At 35.5% G+C, this 18,949-nt stretch overlaps 1 protein-coding gene and 2 pseudogenes across 1 annotated transcript; all 3 read left to right on the top strand.

The window, feature by feature from the left end:
* Positions 1-66: 66 nt before the first annotated feature.
* LOC106320885 (general transcription factor 3C polypeptide 3-like) lies at positions 67-3,193 on the top strand (the record flags this gene model as incomplete). The annotated part of the gene is made up of 11 exons (XM_013759234.1): positions 67-207; positions 298-379; positions 697-810; positions 1,080-1,225; positions 1,450-1,535; positions 1,634-1,751; positions 1,865-1,909; positions 2,034-2,160; positions 2,269-2,383; positions 2,479-2,669; positions 2,760-3,193. Coding segments are annotated over 11 exons (1,545 nt in total), but the record flags the coding sequence as incomplete, so codon positions are not given.
* Positions 3,194-3,751: 558 nt separating this feature from the next.
* LOC106320884 lies at positions 3,752-5,531 on the top strand (annotated as a pseudogene).
* An 8,275-nt stretch (positions 5,532-13,806) lies between these two features.
* LOC106320886 lies at positions 13,807-17,555 on the top strand (annotated as a pseudogene).
* The last annotated feature ends 1,394 nt before the right edge of the window (positions 17,556-18,949 follow it).

Below are 18,949 nucleotides of genomic sequence, written 5' to 3'. Positions count from 1 at the left end.
GCACTTGCAGTTAGATAATCGGGTTAAAACTCGAGACATCAATGATGTTGCTTGCCGTCTCTGCAGATTGTTTTAAGTATTCTACCACGGGAGGCTGTATCTGAACATCCAAAGCTCATCATCGATTTGGCTGATGAGCTAACAAACATCGAGAATTTTCATTCTGCTCTCAAATACTATTTGCTAGCAATCAATGACACTCTGAATGTAAGTATTAGGCAGTTGTACACTCGATTGTTTCTTTTCTTACAACTTTTGCTTCGTCACTTTGGTAACTAGTTGTGGTTTTCCTTGTAGAATGGCTATTTGCTTGTGAAAGCTGCTCGCTGTTATATGTCGTTGGAAAAACGAGAACAGGCCATCGTTTTCTATTACAGAGGTACTTTCTTAATTTATTTAGTAAGAGATTGATTTAGTTGTTGTGCATATGTATTTTCTGGAATGAAATATCTTTTAAATGCATATGTATAGTCCCCTCTTTCACTATGTTCTGTTCATAGTTAATTACATGGAATGTTTTGTGAAGGTCTCCAAACTCAAATCTTTTATGATTTTCCGTGTGTTGCAAATTAAAAATCTTATTATTGTATTTCAGTTTCTCGTTAGTTTTGTGCAAATTAAAATCGTATTGTTTATTGTATTTTCAGTTTCTCGTTAGCTTTTTTTCTATTTGTTGCTAACTGAAAATTCCCTCAGCTTTGAATGAACTCAGTGATCCAATTGATGCTCGCATAACTCTGGCTTCACTTCTCCTGGAAGATGGCAAACGAGATGAAGCTATATCAGTGCTTTCTCCTCCGGAAAATCCAGGTCAGCAAAGAAAAAAAATCATTATCTTCTCTGGCTGTATTGTCTACAAGCGATTGAATAGTTTAGCAAACTTTGTACAATGATTTAGTACCTTATCAAATATCACTTTGACAGATTTGATGTCAAACTTTGTACAATGGTTTGTGTTATCTTTCCAGTGTCGAATTCACACCCTGTTTTTTTTTTTCTTCCAAAATGTTATTTATGCGATACGCATCCAACTATGTTGTCATAAGATTGCTTACGATGGTTCTTTTCTCTAAGCGTAGATCTTGACACGTCTAAACAGAAGGCATGGTGGAAGAAAAGAAAGATCAGGATGCATCTTTGTCAGATCTATCATTCGGAAGGGATGCTTGAGGAATTTGCCAATACAGCATTGCAGTTGGTTCTCAAGTGGGTTTGGCGGCGTACGGTAATAGCTCTGTACCCAAGTTTCATATAATAAACATGCTAACGAAATTGACAACATAAATAGTTACTGCTTCTTGAAGAAAAACGTACTTTTGACCCATCTGAACATCCAGTATTTCGTTAGGGTTCTTTCATTCAGCATTAGCAGAAAGTAGTTTGATAGAAATATTTTTGTTTGCTGGCGTCTTACACTGTTCTTGCATTCGGCCTCACGAAAACGTTTAGGTCAAGGGAAAAAGAAAACGATCGGTTCTTTCGGAGCTTCAAAGAAATAGAAGACGCCGACGTCCTAGAGATCCTCAAGCTTCCGAGTGAGTATTTAAAAAAAAAAAAACTATATCCAGCCCTTGCTTGCCGTTTCTGTCTGCACATTATTAGTAATGTTTGTTCCGAAACATGTTGAGCGTAGGTTGAGAGGCGGACCCAAAAAGTGGCGCAAAAACAGGGCAACACTAAATGAAACAAAAAGAATCAGAGAACGGTCTGCTATTAAAGCTCATAACGAAGATATGTGTAGTGACTCTGAGGTATCTATCTATGTGCACACAGTTTTACCTTCCACAAGACTTTTGTGTTTCAGCCTTATCGTTGGTTACTCTTTTTATGTTGACCGTGGTTATTCTTTGACATCTCTAATCAGGAAGAAGCTATCAAGGATGAAGAGTATCACCGTCTCTTTGTTGATGTAATTGACCGTTCCCTTGTACATATTTTGTATATTGGTTCCTTTTTACATACGTTTTTTTTCTTGAGTATGACCGTATAACTTCCTTGATGCCGTCCTCTTTTATGTTTGTCATGTTTTGTAGTTGTGCAAGGCTTTGGCTTCCCTGCAGAGATATTGGGAAGCTCTTGAGATAGTTAACCTGGCTCGTAGATTGGACGCCAAAATGCTACCTGTTGAGAAGAAAAAAGAGCTTCAGTCACTTGGAGCTAGTAATCTCCTAACCGAACCTTGATATCCCATTTTTCCTTCAAGACTTTTAGATAAAAGTCTTCGTGAGTTTATGTTTAACACCGCTTTCTTCTATTGATGTTTTACAGAGATATCATGTGATACTATGGATCCAAAGCAGTGGTTTGACTGTGTAAGATCTGTCATTCAGCAACACCCATATCGTCTGAATGCCTGGAACTGCTATTACAAAGTCATCTCAAGGTATACAGAGCGGCATTTCATTTTGACTTAAAGTGTTGTCGACCTGGTTCTGTTTTGCAGTATTATTAAATATCGTCCCTAATAATTATCCGCAGACTAGGGAAAAGAGCATCGAGTGAAGCTAAGTTCATGCATCACTTAAGAAGCAAGTACAGGGATTGTGTACCCCCTATTCTGATCGCTGGTCATCATTTCACCGTGACAAGCCGACATCAAGATGCTGCTAGAGAATACCTTGAAGCATATAAACTAATGCCAGATAGCCCTTTAATCAACCTCTGCGTAGGTAAGCATATTCTTCTCTCCTTCGCTTTCAAGAGTTAGCTCATTAGTTAAATAAAATTTTTGATCTCTTATTATATATCTTCTTTTCCAGGAGCTGCTTTAATCAACTTAGCACTCGGTTTCAGACTCAAGAACCGGCATGAGTGTCTCGCTCAAGGCTTTGCGTTTCTATACAACAATATAAGAATCTGCAGCAACAGTCAAGAGGCGTTGTATAACGTTGCTCGGGCGTATCACCACGTAGGTCTTGTGACTCATGCGGCTTCATACTACGAGAAGGTTTTAGCGATCTACGAGAAAGAGTATCCAATGCCGAAACTCACAAATGAAGATCCAAACGTTGGGGAAGAGCGTAAACCTGTTAACTGTGACCTACGCAAAGAGGCTGCTCACAATCTGCATTTGATCTATAAGCACAGCGGAGCGTTTGATCTCGCGAGGCAGGTCTTAAAGGATCACTGCACTTTCTGAGTTTCGTCTGTCTTGTAAACTCTGCAACCAACTATTATTATTGTCTTAAGGTTGATTTATTGTTTAATTTCAACTTCGTTAACTGAGTTTACTTGGAGTATATAAATATATAATTGCTTCTTGCTAAGATAATATTTCAAGGATTTATTTGTAGGGATGCCAACTAGGTTGGTTTGGTCCAAACCCCGCAAAACTCGTAAAATATTTGAATCCGGTCCATCTAGATTGGAAATATTTTTGTTCTATATTTTGAGGTCTGGTTTAGTCCAAGAGCATCTTCCAAATACATTCTACAACAACTTTAGATTTGGAGTTTTTTTTTCTTTCCAAAACGAATTTTAAAAGTTCAAATTTGAAATTTTATAACTCATAAATAATTCAAATTTTCTTTTATATTTTAAAATTTTACACATAAAATTAAATTAGTTTTAAAAATTTAAAACTAGATTCAGACGACAACAATATTACAAAAGATGTGTTTTCACCTGTCAGCTGGAAGAACACTAGCCGCCAAGTCAATGAATGATGTATTTTTTTTTTAATTTTTTGAATTTGCAGTTTTCACATGCGGTATATTTTTTTATAATTTTTTCAGACCATAATTCCAAGTCAATGAATGATGTTCTTGTAATAGAGTCAAACTTAATGTTAATTGTTTGTTGAATCGCTTGATGTGTTTGTTTACAGGATCAAACAAATGTTCATGTCTACCCTGATTGGGCAGCTATGCAGGTTAGTATTTTATTATTCTTTACTCTCTATCCGGTGGGTTATGTAATAGTTACCATGCTGATTGATGATGATCCATGGGTTATGGTACTTGGCTAGGCTTATTATGGTCCAAGAGTAGCAATGCTCCTTATTACAACTCAGCTATGGCGGCATCTGGTCACCCTCCTCCTCCTTACATGTGGAATCCACAGGTATGATTAGTCAACCCAAAGACTTTATCTTTATGCAGATATAGTAGCAAGACTATTAATTGGTGTTTTGTGGTCTTGAATCTCTTTTAGCATATGATGTCACCGTATGTATGCAACGGTTTACCCTCATGGAGGTGGAGTCTACGCTCATCCTGGATTCCCCATGGTAAAACAATCATCGCTGACCTCTTAAATCCGGTAATCAAGTGACTCACTTCATATTTTTTGTTAACAGGGTTCACAGCCACAAGGTCAAAAGGGTGCACCTTTAACAACTGTAAGTAGTATAGCTAGTTTTCATTTCATTATGGATTTTGTAATGTTTCGTTTTTTTTGCTCACTGTTTTTTATTTGGTTCATTAGGGCTGTTCGTTTGGTTGCCGCAAGTACCGGCGGCAGCGGCAGCGTCAACATTCTGCGTCAACTCTTGTTCGTTTCGTTGACGCAGGAAACTGCGTCTGACGCCGCGTCCAAACGCCGCGTCCTGCGGCTGACACCGATAAAATCTGCGGTCGCGATATAGTATGCGGCAGCGTCAGCGGCAACGTCAGCGTCTGCGAAACGAACAACAACTGTCCTCATTGACGATGCTGCCGCTGACGCCGAAACCTGCGGCAACCAAACGAACAGGACTATTGTAAATTGGCAGCCTGGGACGCCTTTGAACATAGACACTCCTACTAAATCAACAGGGAACACAGACAATGGATTAATGAAGAAGCTGAAAGAATTTGATGGACTTGCTATGTCTCTTGGCAATGGGAATCCTCATGAAAGTAATGGTGATGAGCGTAAACGCTCAAGGCACAGCTCAGAAACTGAAGGTTCAACTGATGGAAGCGATGGGAATACAACTGGGGTAATGCTATGCCTTGTTTTCATACAACTAAAGAACCTCAAATGGTCTAATCTTTTATGTTCTTAGTGTGAATCTCACCAAAACACCATTATTGTTTTCCCTTGTTTTAAAGGCTGAGACTGAAGAACTTGCTCGGAAAGTTGAAGCCCTGACAGCCGAAAACATGGCGTTAAGATCTGAACTAAACCAACTTAATGAGAAATCTGATAAACTAAGAGGAGCTAATGCAACCTTACTGGTAAGTAAAAATTGTCTAACCAAGTAATGATTCTTTTCTCAGTGCAACGTTATCATTTTGTTGAAAATGGCTGTTTTTTTTTGTTTGTTTGTTGGGTTGCAGGACAAGCTGAAAAGTTCAGAACCGGAAAAGAGAGTTAAGAACTCAGGAACTGGAGATATCAAGAACAAGAACCAAGGGGAGAGTGAGTCTAACTCTTCCAGCAAACTGCATCAACTGCTTGATACAAAGCCTCGAGCTGATGGTGTAGCTGCTCGCTAATCATAACACTCTCGTGTGTCGACTTCTACTTAATTTGTCGACACAAACAAAGAGAAACAAGTGTTTGCTAATTCCAGAAAACTTGTTAGATAGTATAGAAGAAGAGATGGAGAGATGATTTGATCTATATAATATAGATTTTAAGGGCTGTTAATACTGAGAGGCTCTATTTTTATATATGGCTTTCTTTGTTGCATTCAGTAGACCTCATGATGTAGTTTGTATGAGACATCTTTTAGATCGGTGTTTGTTGCTTTGCGTAAGCTCTGTTTTGTTTGGATAATAAATCAAAATAACAAATATTTCAATAAATCTCCACTCAGAATTTGGAATGGTACTTGAAGATTAGAATATATATAGGTCCAAGATTAGCCAATCTCATCACTAATGGATCAAGATGTTGTTTTAGAGTCCCCAGCTTGATGATCAGTGGTGGTTACAGCTGATGCATCTTGACCACCTCCAAACAACAAACACCTAAGAGAGACATGAAAACAAGATCATGACTCGTTGGATTCTGAATTTCATTAGGCATATTATTAGTAGATCCATGGTTGAGAAGTGGAGACATGGCAACAGCATTTACGGAGAACCCCTGTAAAACTCATCATGATAAGTTTTAAGTGTCACAGCTCTCATTTACAAAAACACTTTTTCAGAAGAGTTCTCTCTATATATATTGTTCACATCACACACTGTTGCAGTCTGATCAGCACCACTGGTTATCAATCTTAAGAAACACTCACAAACCATCCAGCTTTTAAAGACGCTTCCAATGGTAAATACTTACAAAACCACATCGCATTTCAGTTAAATAGTAACAAAATTTTATGTCACAAAAAAAAAAAAAAAAAAAAAAAAAAGTAACAAAATTATATATATATATAGAAAAAAGAGGGACCACGTCAGCATTTTTAAAAACGGCGCGCGTGAGAATCGGTTTCAAACTAATTCTCATCCTCACCTCTCAACACAACACACCAACACAAACTTTCTCTCTTTCCTCCAAAAACTCGAAATCTCTTAGAAACCAAGTTTCCTTCTTGGCAATCATCATCTCTATCTCTCTCCGTTTCAAGGTTTCTTTCTCAGGATATAACATTTGATCATTCCATAACATCTCTGTTTTTTTCTGATCAATAGTTTCAAAAATAAATATTTTTTTAAAAAAACAGAGAGATTCTTCCTTGTCTTGATTCTGGTTTTCAAGGAGATCAAATAAAAAATGGCAGATTATCCAATGAAACCAGTTCTTCAAAAACCACCTGGCTACAGAGATCCCAACACTGTAAGCTCAAGAAAAGGAGCTTGTCGGATCGTGAAACAGAGGATGTGTTACACACGTTGATGGATGTATAACTTGCTGTTAAAAGTTAGTTATGAGACGATGACGTGTCGGTGTCTCATTGGTTCCAGGATAATACTTTGGCGTGAAGCAAAGAAGATCTGGAAGATTTGGGCTTATCATAATATTATGAAAATAAGATATTGTGTTAAGGGTATTTAACCTGATTACTTTGGGTAGATCTAGGTTAACGGTTTTAAGATTGAAAAAGCTAGAGCAAGAGGTTTGTTCTTGATACCAAACGAATTGTGAAGATCTCTTCTTGGTATCATTTGTGAAGATATCTGCTACAAAAATTTGATTGAGATTGTTTTAGAAGAAGTAACATCATCTTTTAACAAACTTCAAGAGAATGAATGATTTCTTCATCTATGCGTAACCATTAAAGTAATCATATAGAACTCTTTGCTAACATTTTTGTTTATCACTACAAAAAAGTCTACATTGATAGCATATTATTATAGCATGTTTTACTGAACTGCTATCGTTGATGATTTAAAAATTTTCGTATTATATAATAGCGCTAGATAAACGCTATGATAGAGTGAAACCTAAAATAATACTTAATTAATGTTATTTTGAAAATTAAGTGAGCGGAAAAATAAAAGCACTGATTCCGCCAATAAATCGGGAACAGCGCCAAAGACATTATTTAATCGGCTTCAAAAATGCTATCAAAGACATATAATAGCATTTTTCTTACGTTAAGAAAAACTAATTAAACCCCTAAATCCTAAACATTGTTTCAAACCCTAAACTCTAAAGATAACCCTTAAAACTCTAATCTTTTCATACTATAACTTTAAATCTTAATTCTTAAAATTAAAGTAAAAATTTAATCTTCTTATTCTTAAACTATATTTTCCTAAACACAAATCTTTAATCTTTAATCAAACTCTTTATCATAAATCTTAACTTCAAACATAAACTATACATTCAATACTCTACAAATATTTATAACTAAGTCTCACCACTAAAATAATAATTAATAATTAATATATTTAATAATTCATTATAACATTTATAACCACTAGATTAAAATTTAAATTCCAAACCCTATATCTAAACCCCAAACCCTATTCCTCAAACCCCAATATATTTTGAACCCTATGTACTAGACCATAAATTATAAATTTACCCTGTAAAACTAATATTTTCTAAGTTAAACACCAAATCTTAACACATAAATTACAAATCTAATTTTTTGAATTTTATTCACAAATTCCACTCTAAACTAAACATAAACACTAAATATTTTCTTAAACTGATATAATCAAAATATACTTATTAAATATAACTCTCATATATGCTATACACCTTATATAATAAACACTAAACTTTAAACTAAACTCTGAATACTATAAATTAATCTTAAACTTTCAAATTAAATTTCAATACTATACCCCAATATCAATCACAAAGTTTAAAATTTTAAATTTAAATCTAAACAATTTAATTTGTGAATTCTAAATCTTAGATTTTTTTCTCAAAATAATTTATATTAACGAAATTTATCATAAATATTTTATATATAAAAAAAAATAGAATAAGAAATCAATGGTGTTAAAAGAGAATAGGAAAACAAATACATAACATCTCATTGGTCAACAGAAAGTAGCCTATCACATAGAAATGTGAGGATCATGCTTTGTGTAACCGCAGCCATTGATAAAAATGAATCCAACGGACCAAAATGCACTAAGATAAAAAATACACTTTTTCTTCATATCTCTTTCTTTCTTTCTCTTCTCTGATATCTTCTTATCCTCTAATCTATCTCTCAATATGTGAATCTAAACTGTCTCAACAACCACCACCATCACCTCCGACAGAATTATCTCAATTTCCACCTCCTCGTTCTCCACTTCTCTACCTGATTACTCTTTTCATTTCTTATATCCTCAAAGTTTTTACTTTTTTCAGATGCAGATTTAAAACATGAAGAAGATAGGAAACAGATCGGGAGGGAGGAGTCAGAAGAAGCTTGACAGCAGAGGAGGTAGAAGAATCGTGATGGTGGAGGCATAAGAAGCCTGACGGCGGAGAAGGCGTGGCGAGCATATGAGTTCGTCGCTCAGCCGTAACACCGGTGGCTCTACCACCAGACTGAGTCTTCGCTTCAGCCATGGCATTCGGAGCTGGTGGAGGTGTCGGCGTAAAAAGCTGATGGAGTTGACGAAGTCTCATGGAGGAGAGGAAACGGCTGGATTCTTCTTTTCTTTTTTTAGGTTTAGCTTTTTTTATTTGGTTTAGTTTAAACCGAGTTGGAATTGTGGTGGTTTGACTTTGGCTTTTAATTTCTGGTTTAATTTTGTAAACCGGAATTTATTTGTAAACCAATCTTAATTTATAAATAAAATTTATTTTATTTTTAATTATAAAACAACTTTCCGTTTAATTGTCAATTATTTTATTTTAATTATAATTATTTTTAGTTTATTATAAAAAAGATCTATCATAGCACGAATATATAAATTATAATCAATTTGTAACGAAAAAATAGTGTTATATTTAAATTAATAACAACATTCAAGTATTGCTATCGTATCTGGTTATTTCATAGCGTTTAAAAAATGCTATCGTAGAAGAGATGTTTATGATGGCTGCCGATGACATAGCATATGAGAAAACACTATGAAAACCATTAAGGTAATCATACGGAACTCTTTGCTAACATTTTTGTTTATAAAGGCTTATTAATTAATTTTACCATACTTATTAGCTTCATGTTTTTACGTTGTAGAGAGGAACATATACATTTCCTCTTATTGAATCAAACAAGGTAGTAACTAGTACTCATGATTTGCTTGCTGAAAGTAGTAATGCCCTTGAGATGTTTATAAGACCTTATAAAATAACTGTGTATATGGAGGATCATTACTGCAAGTATTTTGTAACTGTAACAAGGATACATATATGTTTGACGTCAAAAGTTTCAACATTAATTGTTCTCAATGGATGGTATTATGTGATTGGTAGCCCTCATGAAGCTGAACGTGTCTAGATGGAGATGGAAAATATAGAAGTTAAGCATAATGTAGTGTCTTATTCTAGCCTGATATCTTGCTATTCGAAAGAAAGTAACTTGAATAAGGTGCTTTAACTTCTCTACCGGATGAAAAAGAAGTGTATAGAGCCAGATAGAAAAGCGTACAATGTGGTGGTTTACACTCTTGCCAAAGATAGGTTTGTCTCTCACTTTGAGGCGATAAAAATTTGATTAAGGCAATGGAAGAGTAGGAAGGGATGAAATCACACATTTTAGCTTACAACTCTCTCATCAAACCCCATGCATGGTTAAAACGAGGCAAAGAACGGAGTTTTCCCAATGATACACACATACCATGCCTTTATGCGGATTCTAAGACAAGAGAAGATATCTTTAAACGATAAGCCGAGATGAGATATGGGTTGGGAATCAACTATGGATTGATGGATAAGTTTTATAGGTGGAGCGATATGGATAATGTACCTTATTTGCTTTTTGGATAACAGAGGAATAACAGAGGGATGGAAATGACAAGTCTAAATCAACCTTATTTGCTTTTTGGATAACAGAGAGATGAAAATCTTAAAATTATTTGAACCCAGATTTATAAAGGGTTATAATTTTTCGTAAACTCAATATTCAGTATCGAAACTCTTTCCCATAGATCAACATGTTCTAGGCCAACCTTTGTTGATTTTTTTTTTTAATAACAGAAAGAACAAATTGTTTTATAAGCCTTTCTAAATGGTTATAGATTCTTATGAATAATTTAGGGACATTATAGAGGCATGAAGAAATTTATTACATACCCTTTATAAAAGGTTTATAAACTCTTCATAAATGATTAATAAGCCATTATAAATGGTTTCTAAACTTTATAAAAACTTTTATGAACTTTATAAATGTTTTATAAACCCTTATAAATTATTTACATACCTTTATAAACCTTATAAATTATTTTACAAACCTTATAAATTGTCTTATAAGCGTTTCTAAATGGTTATAGACTCTTATAAATGATTTAAAGACCTTCTAACTGATTTCCTTTATAAACATTTATAAACGGTTTATAGACTTTATAAACTTCTTTATAAGCCTTTATAAATAGTTTATATACTCTTACAAATAATTTATAAACATTTATAAATAATTTACAAAAGGTTTATAAACTCTTATTAACTCTTATTGATTATTTACATATTCTTGTAAACCCTTATAAATTATGTTACAAACTCTTATAAATTGTTTTATAAGCCTTTCTAAATGGTTATAGATTATTATGAATGATTTAGGGACTTTATAATTGATTCGTAAACCTATATAAACCTTATTAATTGTTTATTAACTTTAATGTTTTCATAAACATTTATAAATAGTTTATTAACTTTAATGTTTTCATAAACATTTATAAATTGTTTATAGACTTTAATTTTTTTTATAAGTCTTTATAAATTGTTTATAAAATTATCTAGAACCTAATCATTAAACATTCACCCTTTAGTTGCAACATAGACTAGAAGAATACAAATAGTGTAGAGATACTGACTCAGCAAAAAAAAAAAATCAGAGGGCAGGCTGGATTATATCCTTTGAAGGAAATTTAATATGGCCACAGAGACGCCATCAAGCTCCTGTGTGGAATAGAGACTTCTCAAAGACCCATATGTCACGTACAAGCACATGCAGAAGCAACAAATTTGTAACTCACTTGCAGTTCTTAAAAAAAAACTCAATTCTACGAGAAAAATTATTCTTTGCCTTTCAATATCGAAAGACTAGATTATACTTGGGAGTTTAAAAAATGATTACTAGTGAAAGAAACGCAAACATGTTAACTCTTGGCACTAGAAACAACATTTCTCAAAACATATAAGTAATAAAGGTAAGTACAATGCCAAACTTACTGTCGCCACCACGAGATTTTCTCATGAAGTGCATAAGGTTCGTAAACAAATCCATGGCTTACCGGCAACACTCTAGCAGCACCCTGCACTTATAAATAGTTGATGTGAGACATCAAATGATGGGAAACAACTGACATATGAGACAAAAATGCAAGAAAGAGCAACAGAAACTGAGTTATTTAACACACCGTTTTCAACAGTTGAGGTGGAGCCTTCACTTGCGTTGTAGCATACCTTTTATCACTGCTAAAGGGACAGACTCTGCAATTTAAGACACAAGAAGAAACTAAAAAAATGTCAATGATTGGTCAATAAGACTTAAGAAAAAAAACCAGAGCCAATGATGAATTTGGTGATTACTATTGTAGATGAAAGAAAATGTGTGAGGGCAGGGTTGTGGCTCTCATATAAGCTTGAACCTACCCTTCTTTCATGAGTGTCGGAAACTGAACATGTTAATTACATTACTAAACAACTTAGATTTATACAGGGTTATAAATTTTCAAAAACTCAATGTTCACAATTAGAAATCTTTCTCTTAGATCCGGGTATTAATAGATAACTCTTTCTCTTAGATCGAAACAACAAAATCCAAGAAAATTACTTACAAGTTGTGATTCTTGCTGAGGATTCAACATTTTGAGGTTTTGAGTCTCGATCCCGTATGCTTTGTGGATCTGGACGGAGACAACGGATCTGGACGGAGACATCGACGGCGGATCTGGACGGAGACGGCAGATCTGGACGGAGACGTCGACGGCAGATCTGGACGGAGACGTCGACGGCGGGTCTGGACGGAGACGGTGGATCTGGACGGAGACGGTGGATCTGGACGACGAAGATTCGCCGGCGAGAGAGAGAGAGAGAGAGAGAGAGAGAGAGAGAGAGAGAGAGAGAGAGAGAGAGAGAGAGAGAGAGAGAGAGATAGAGAGAGAGAGAGAGAGAGAGAGATGAGTTGCAGATAAGTTAAAGGCAATATTGTCTTTTATACATTAATGAATGTGGTATTTTTGAAAATGTCATTTTATTGATGGTGAAGTTGAATAGTGGTATCAAGAAAAATGTATAAGTAAAATTTCCCCTTTGATATTTCCATATATTATTTTAGATGATGTTATCGAGTATTTGTGTTATTAGTGCTCTCATGTTGAAGAATTGTGGTTTATGGTGTTGTTATTATCTAATTAGTAGGTTGTTAATATATTATTGTTAAATAGTTGAATGACATTAAAAATAAAATGGGTTTTAAGATGTTTACAAATTATACAAAGAAACATAGTTTAATAGATAGAAAAGACAAAGAGGGATCATGCTTGTTTAGGGCTTGTGCGAAATGTTTAGGGGTTAATATTTATTAGTGAATAAAGAATTTTATTTATTAGTGAATAATTTTTTTTATTTACAGATAAGAATGTTTAACAAATTGAATTGTGTCTGTATTTCCATATTTTATTTTTGTACGATTTAATCAGATCTTTATGTTATTAGCGATTTCATGACAACAAAACTTAGGTAGTTTTTAATATAAAACTCTAATATTGGAATGTAAAACAGTTTTTTTTTTCCAAAAGAAATTTAATTAGTTTTTTTTTTAAATGTGTCATGACATGTTTTGAAAATATATAATTGTAGTATAGTTTCTTTTAGATAGATTAATAATGATATAATTTGTATAATTATATAGTTGTATGCCTGCCTATTTCATTCGTAGTTTTTTTTTTTTTATATTTGGTAAAAATATTGTGGATAGTTTAAAAATGGGAATGGTGGACTAAAAAGTTTAAAGTAGTATAAGTCTATTTTCGAACACAATGAAAACGTAATAGCTGGGTTTTTAAATGCTTGAGCTTGGAAATCGGTGGGTCTTGAGTCACAATTTAGGTCTGAAACCGAAAAAACGGTTTAATCTCCTTTTTTTTCCTCATCATCGACAGCTTCACAAGTTGTTGCTATTCCTAGCCTGATTGCATTTTCGGCGTGTGAGTTTGTAAAATTATAGTTATTTTCAGTGTCTCATCGATTATAAAATTATAGTTAATCTCCTTTATTGTTTTCTCTCTTTTTCTCCGCAGACACGTATTTCTCATTCTCTTTTTTTTTTCTCATTCAAATTAAATGATGAACAGGCTAATTTTAATCATACGAAATTCAGGCCCATTTTAATAACCTAGCGCAGACTGTTAGACCCGAGCGTGATCAGGAGTGTCGCGAATCCGTCGCACGAGAGGATACGAATTAAAGCCTAATAATCCCTTTATCTTTATCAGATTTCGCCCCGCAGCCATGGTCTGGTGTAACCATTGTGCGAAGAAAGTTGACGGATTTCGCCCCGAAGGCGGTGCTCTGTAAGTGTTTTTCGATTTCCAGATTTGAAGGTTTCTAGTTAGTTATGATAATGAGCTCTACGTTTATGTTTATTATGTAGGGCATGTAATAAATGTGGGAGGATATTGGAAAACTTCAATTTTTCTGATGAAGTTACATTCATTAAGAATGCCGCTGGACAGGTACCCAAAAACCATCCCTGATTCTTTAGACCTAGAAAGAGATTTGAGATTATTATAGTCAGATATGTTTTAGTGACATTGTTATGGCCAGAATATATATATATATATATATATATATAATGTTTTAAAAATTATTTACTGGTTTAAAGGGTTTTAGCTGATTTTATCGTTTTTTTTAATTAACGAATATTTCTTAATACCCAAATCGGATTACTTAGCGGGTCACCGGGTCTAGCGGTTAGACCGTGGGTCTGGGTCGGGTAACACTGTTTTTCTAATTGCACATTTTTATTTTTTGTCCGTGCTGCAGAGCCAAGCTTCAGGTAACATAGTGAGGAGTGTTCAGAGTGGGATTACAAGCTGTCCTGCAAGGAGAAGTAGAATAGGTATTGTCTTTTTTTCTTTTCGGTTAGTGCATTGTTACCTTTGTGCCAAATTTGATCCTTTTTGTTTTGGCAGCTAAAGATGAGTTAATGAATTTGAGAGATGCCTTGCAAATTGGTGAGGACAGAGATGATGTGGTTAATATGGCTTCCCGACTCTTTGATGTATGTTTCTGTCAGGGGTTTTACATATCTTCTGTCTGTCTCTTGTCACATGCATGATTCTATAACGCTATTTTATCTTCTCAAGATGGCAGCTGACCAAAACTTCACCAAAGGGCGCAGATCTGAACTAGTACTCTCTCCCTGTCTCTACTTGGCTTGCAGGTTGGATTCTTATTACAGATTTCTCTCCCCCAGTTGTATTTTTTCCATTTTTGACCAAAAAAACTTTTCCTTAACTGCAGGAAAAAGGAACTTGCGGTTCTTCTTATTGATTTTTAAAGCTACCTTCGAGTTTGCGTGTAAGATGAGGAATTCTTTTCATTCCCCTACGTTTGACCTGTTTTGTCTACTGACTAATGCGGGTAATGGTTTCATTTCAAACTTTTTGTCTATAGTTACGAGTTAGGTTCTGTGTACTTGCAACTCTGTGAACTGTTCTATATGGTGGATAACCCGAACCTTGAGGACCTTGAGGAGCTTGTTGATCCTTCAATCTTCATTGATTGATTCACAAAAAGTAAGTAATGTCTGTCTTTTAGCTCCCATTCTTTTTCCTTTTTTTTTTTTTAATTAGTTGGTGTGAATATAGTCAAATACAAACAACAGTCGTATCAACTTCTTGTTTCATCATACACACACACTTGCAGGCTTATTGAAAGGTGCACATGCCTATGCAACAACAAAAAAGGTCGTGGAAACGGCTAAGAACATTATAGCTAGTATGAAGAGAGATTGGATGCAGGTGTGACTCCACTCCTCTTTTTAATTTTATTGTTTTTAAGAGTAATTTTCTGGCTTGTGTTAATTGTTGACCATCTATATTGTCTTGCAGACCGGCCGGAAACCAAGTGGAATATGTGGAGCAGCAATTTACATAGCTGCCCTTTCTCATGGTGTCGTGCTCCACGACAGATATTGTAAGAATATCTGATTCAGCGGATATTTGTTATAAGATTAATAGAGCTAACAATGATGTTTCGATTTGATGTGTGTTTCTCAGGCACACATTGTGCATATGTGTGGAGCAACAATAACCAAAAGATTAAATGAGTTTGCTAATACCGAGGCCGCAACTTTAACTGTGAGTTATTTCATTTGCAGTTGTAGAGTTATTCGCTAATTAGATATAGTCACTATGCCTTTTTTTTTGCCTCACATTACTTGTTGATTGTATTTTCGATTGTTGTACATGCTTGGGTAGGTTGAGGAGCTCGATAAAAGCGAAGAAAGTATATTGCTTGAAAAACCTTTTACGCCAAGACCAAATTCTGACAAAGAAGTAGTGAACTGTAAACATAAGGATTCAAAAAGTTTTGGTTATGGATTATGTAGGGACTGTCACGAAAAGGTAAGTCTCCAGACTTGTCTCTTTCCATTTTTTTAAGGTTATGCAACTGGCAAAAGCCCTTGACAAATGGGTCATGAGAGTTAACAATCAGATGCCTTCCTTTTCCAAATTTATTTCCGTGGCAGTTCATGAAAGTTTCTGGTGGAGTTGTTGGTGGGTCGGATCCTCCCGCTTTCCAGCGAGCAGAGAAAGAGAGAATGGAAAAAGCTTCTAGAGAAGAAAACGAGGGAGGGATTGGTAAAAGCTTAAACAACTATCGAAAATAGATTAAAGTTTTTTTTCTTTGTTTGAGAGCTCTTGAGAATTTTGTGTGCTGTCTGTCTCTCAGAGAAAAGTGTAAGAGGAGAAACATATTGGAATGCTGAAGATTCGGATGAATCAGACAATCTTTCTGACCTCGATGGTGATCCTGTGGTGGGCAAAATAATTTTGCTTACTTTTTGTTGTATTAGATTCTAAGTAGAATGTTTAACCTCTGTGGTGGTCATACTATTTTCACTGTGTCCCAACAGGTGGATGGCTGTTTTCTTGACGAGGACGAAAAGCGAGCTGTGAAGAAGTCATGGGAATTTCTTAACGCAGACTGGCTTAAGGTGATAGACTATCTTCTCTTGTATTTCCTTCTTAAATTGTTAGAATCTTACCAAATTTTAATTGTTTTGTAGGAGCAAGCGGCTAAGGAAGCAGCTCTGAAGACGGCTAGTGACGCTTTCAACGCGAGCAATGCTAATTGCCCAGAGTACGCAAGAAATCTTGTTGAAGCTTCTAAAGCATATGTGTCAAAATCTAGAAAGGTGACCAACATTGCAGTAGTGATGTTTATGCATGCATGCTTTATATTATCAAAGTATCAGATTTACGAAAAATAATATGCCCAGTGTAAATAGTTGACCCTAATATGGTTTATCCATCAAACTCTTGTTCTCTATTCTTTTAGGAAAAGCGACAAAAACGTGAAGAGGAAGCAAAGAACGCGCCTCCCGCATCCACAGCTTTGGAAGCTTGTACCAGAGTGCTTGAGAGCAAGGTAACAAAATATATTGGTTTTCAAGAAAAAAACATTTGGAATTTTCTTATGTTTTTGATTTTGAGTCTTGAACTCTTAATACAGAAACTCAGTAAGTACTTCAACCCCGATCGTTTGAAAGAGCTCTTCAACCCCGATCGTTTGAAAGAGCGCTTCGATACTTCCGTAAGTTTTATTATGATCTTCTCTTCTTGTTTCCTTAATTCTCATCACTGTTTATACAATTTTTTTCTTGTTTCAGTCAGGTGAGAAGTCCCCCAAGAAATCAAGAACCGAGACAGTTATAGAGAATAAGAAGGAAGTTGAAATTGAAGAAGAAGAAGAAGAGGATGGTTATGATTTTGGATTGTAATAATATACTAGATCTTAGAGCATGTCCAATGATTTGAAAAGTTAAGAACCCTTGTTAATCTAATTAAATTTCTCCTCCTCCAATGGGAGAACGAAAATATTGGCAAAGTGGATCGCAGGGAAGTTTTTATTTTGGGCTTTGGGTCCGTTTTAGTTTTTATTTTTGCTTTGGGTCGCGTTCATTTTCGATCATATACAACTCATCCAGCTAAGACGCATCACACCCTCATCTCTCTCATAAATTGCGACCTTGCCACTGAAGCCTTCTCACGTGAGAGAGATTGTCGCGATTCCCAAGACAGACGTGCCGAGTTACTTCTAACCCACAAACCACCGCGGTAATTAAACAGCTTTCTTCTCCTCTTTCTTTCTCTCTCTCCATCGAATTATTCTGCTAAACCTAAAAGTCGAAAAGTCTTGTCTCCTTCCGAGCTCTCGTGACGATTTTAGTAGCCTTCGGTTCCGATTCACTGCAGCAGCTCAGCATCGACTTTGATTTTCATTGCTATGGTTTCCCAGACAAACGCCGCAGGGAGTTCCGCTCGTCGCCGTCGAAGATCCACACCCACACCTCGCGAGCAGGCCCGGCAGCGGAAGGCCAACATATTCCCAGGTACTACGAACGGTTTTATATGTTTCTCCTTTTCAGAATTGGACTCTGGCCTCTCATCAGACTCTGCATGTTACCACTGGAATGCTGAGTTTATTCAAGGTCGATGTTAGTTTTAGATCCCTGTAAACAAGTTTTCACCAAATTTTTTATGTTTAAATGACCAATCATCTCCTTGTGTAGTTTCCGACTCAGACGAAGATAAAAGGGCCGCCTCCATGGACTCCACGGCACCGACATCTCCACCGGTCAATGCCGTACATGACGATTCATCTATGCAATTGCCTACGTGACTGTTTGCTCCGGGCTATTTCCCAACTGCTTGCGTCTGCTCTGGCAGGTTCGACGGACATGGACATTTTACTCTGCTCTCAGTTTGGCAGATTGTTTCACCTACCTGCTGCTTGATGTTAGGAGTTTTCAAGGCTCCTAAGAAAAATGTTGTAGTATAGTGATTGTCGAACCAGTTCTGAGGGATATCAAAGCACTGAGAATGCAAGTACTCACTTAATCTAAGTGCAACCAATGATTTAGATGGGTTTTAAGCTATGACTAGAACTAAAAAGCAATAACAGAATGATACTTTCTTGACTAAGGGAAAAGAGAACTCATGGGCATAGGGATTAGACCTTGGGTGATCAAGTATCGAACTAAGGATGGCAAATGATCAATCAAACTATCAACCTTAAGCCTAGACACAATTCTAAGCAAGCTCTATGTCTAGATGAATGCTCATTTGCTAACATATCTCAAACATCAAATGTCTTTGGTTGAATAATATGAAAGCAATCATTACTAACAAGTCTATTAGCTATTTTAGCACCTTTAACAACAAATGTCTTTGGCAAAGTATACTAAAAGCCTAGGAGAGTTGTCTCAGACATTTCATCAAACACCTTT

The sequence above is a fragment of the Brassica oleracea genome, unplaced genomic scaffold, assembly GCF_000695525.1.
Source record: "Brassica oleracea var. oleracea cultivar TO1000 unplaced genomic scaffold, BOL UnpScaffold01108, whole genome shotgun sequence".
Classification (NCBI taxonomy): Eukaryota; Viridiplantae; Streptophyta; class Magnoliopsida; order Brassicales; family Brassicaceae; genus Brassica; species Brassica oleracea.
Note: the sequence above shows the minus strand (reverse complement) of the source record. Positions and strands in the feature narration are given on the sequence as shown.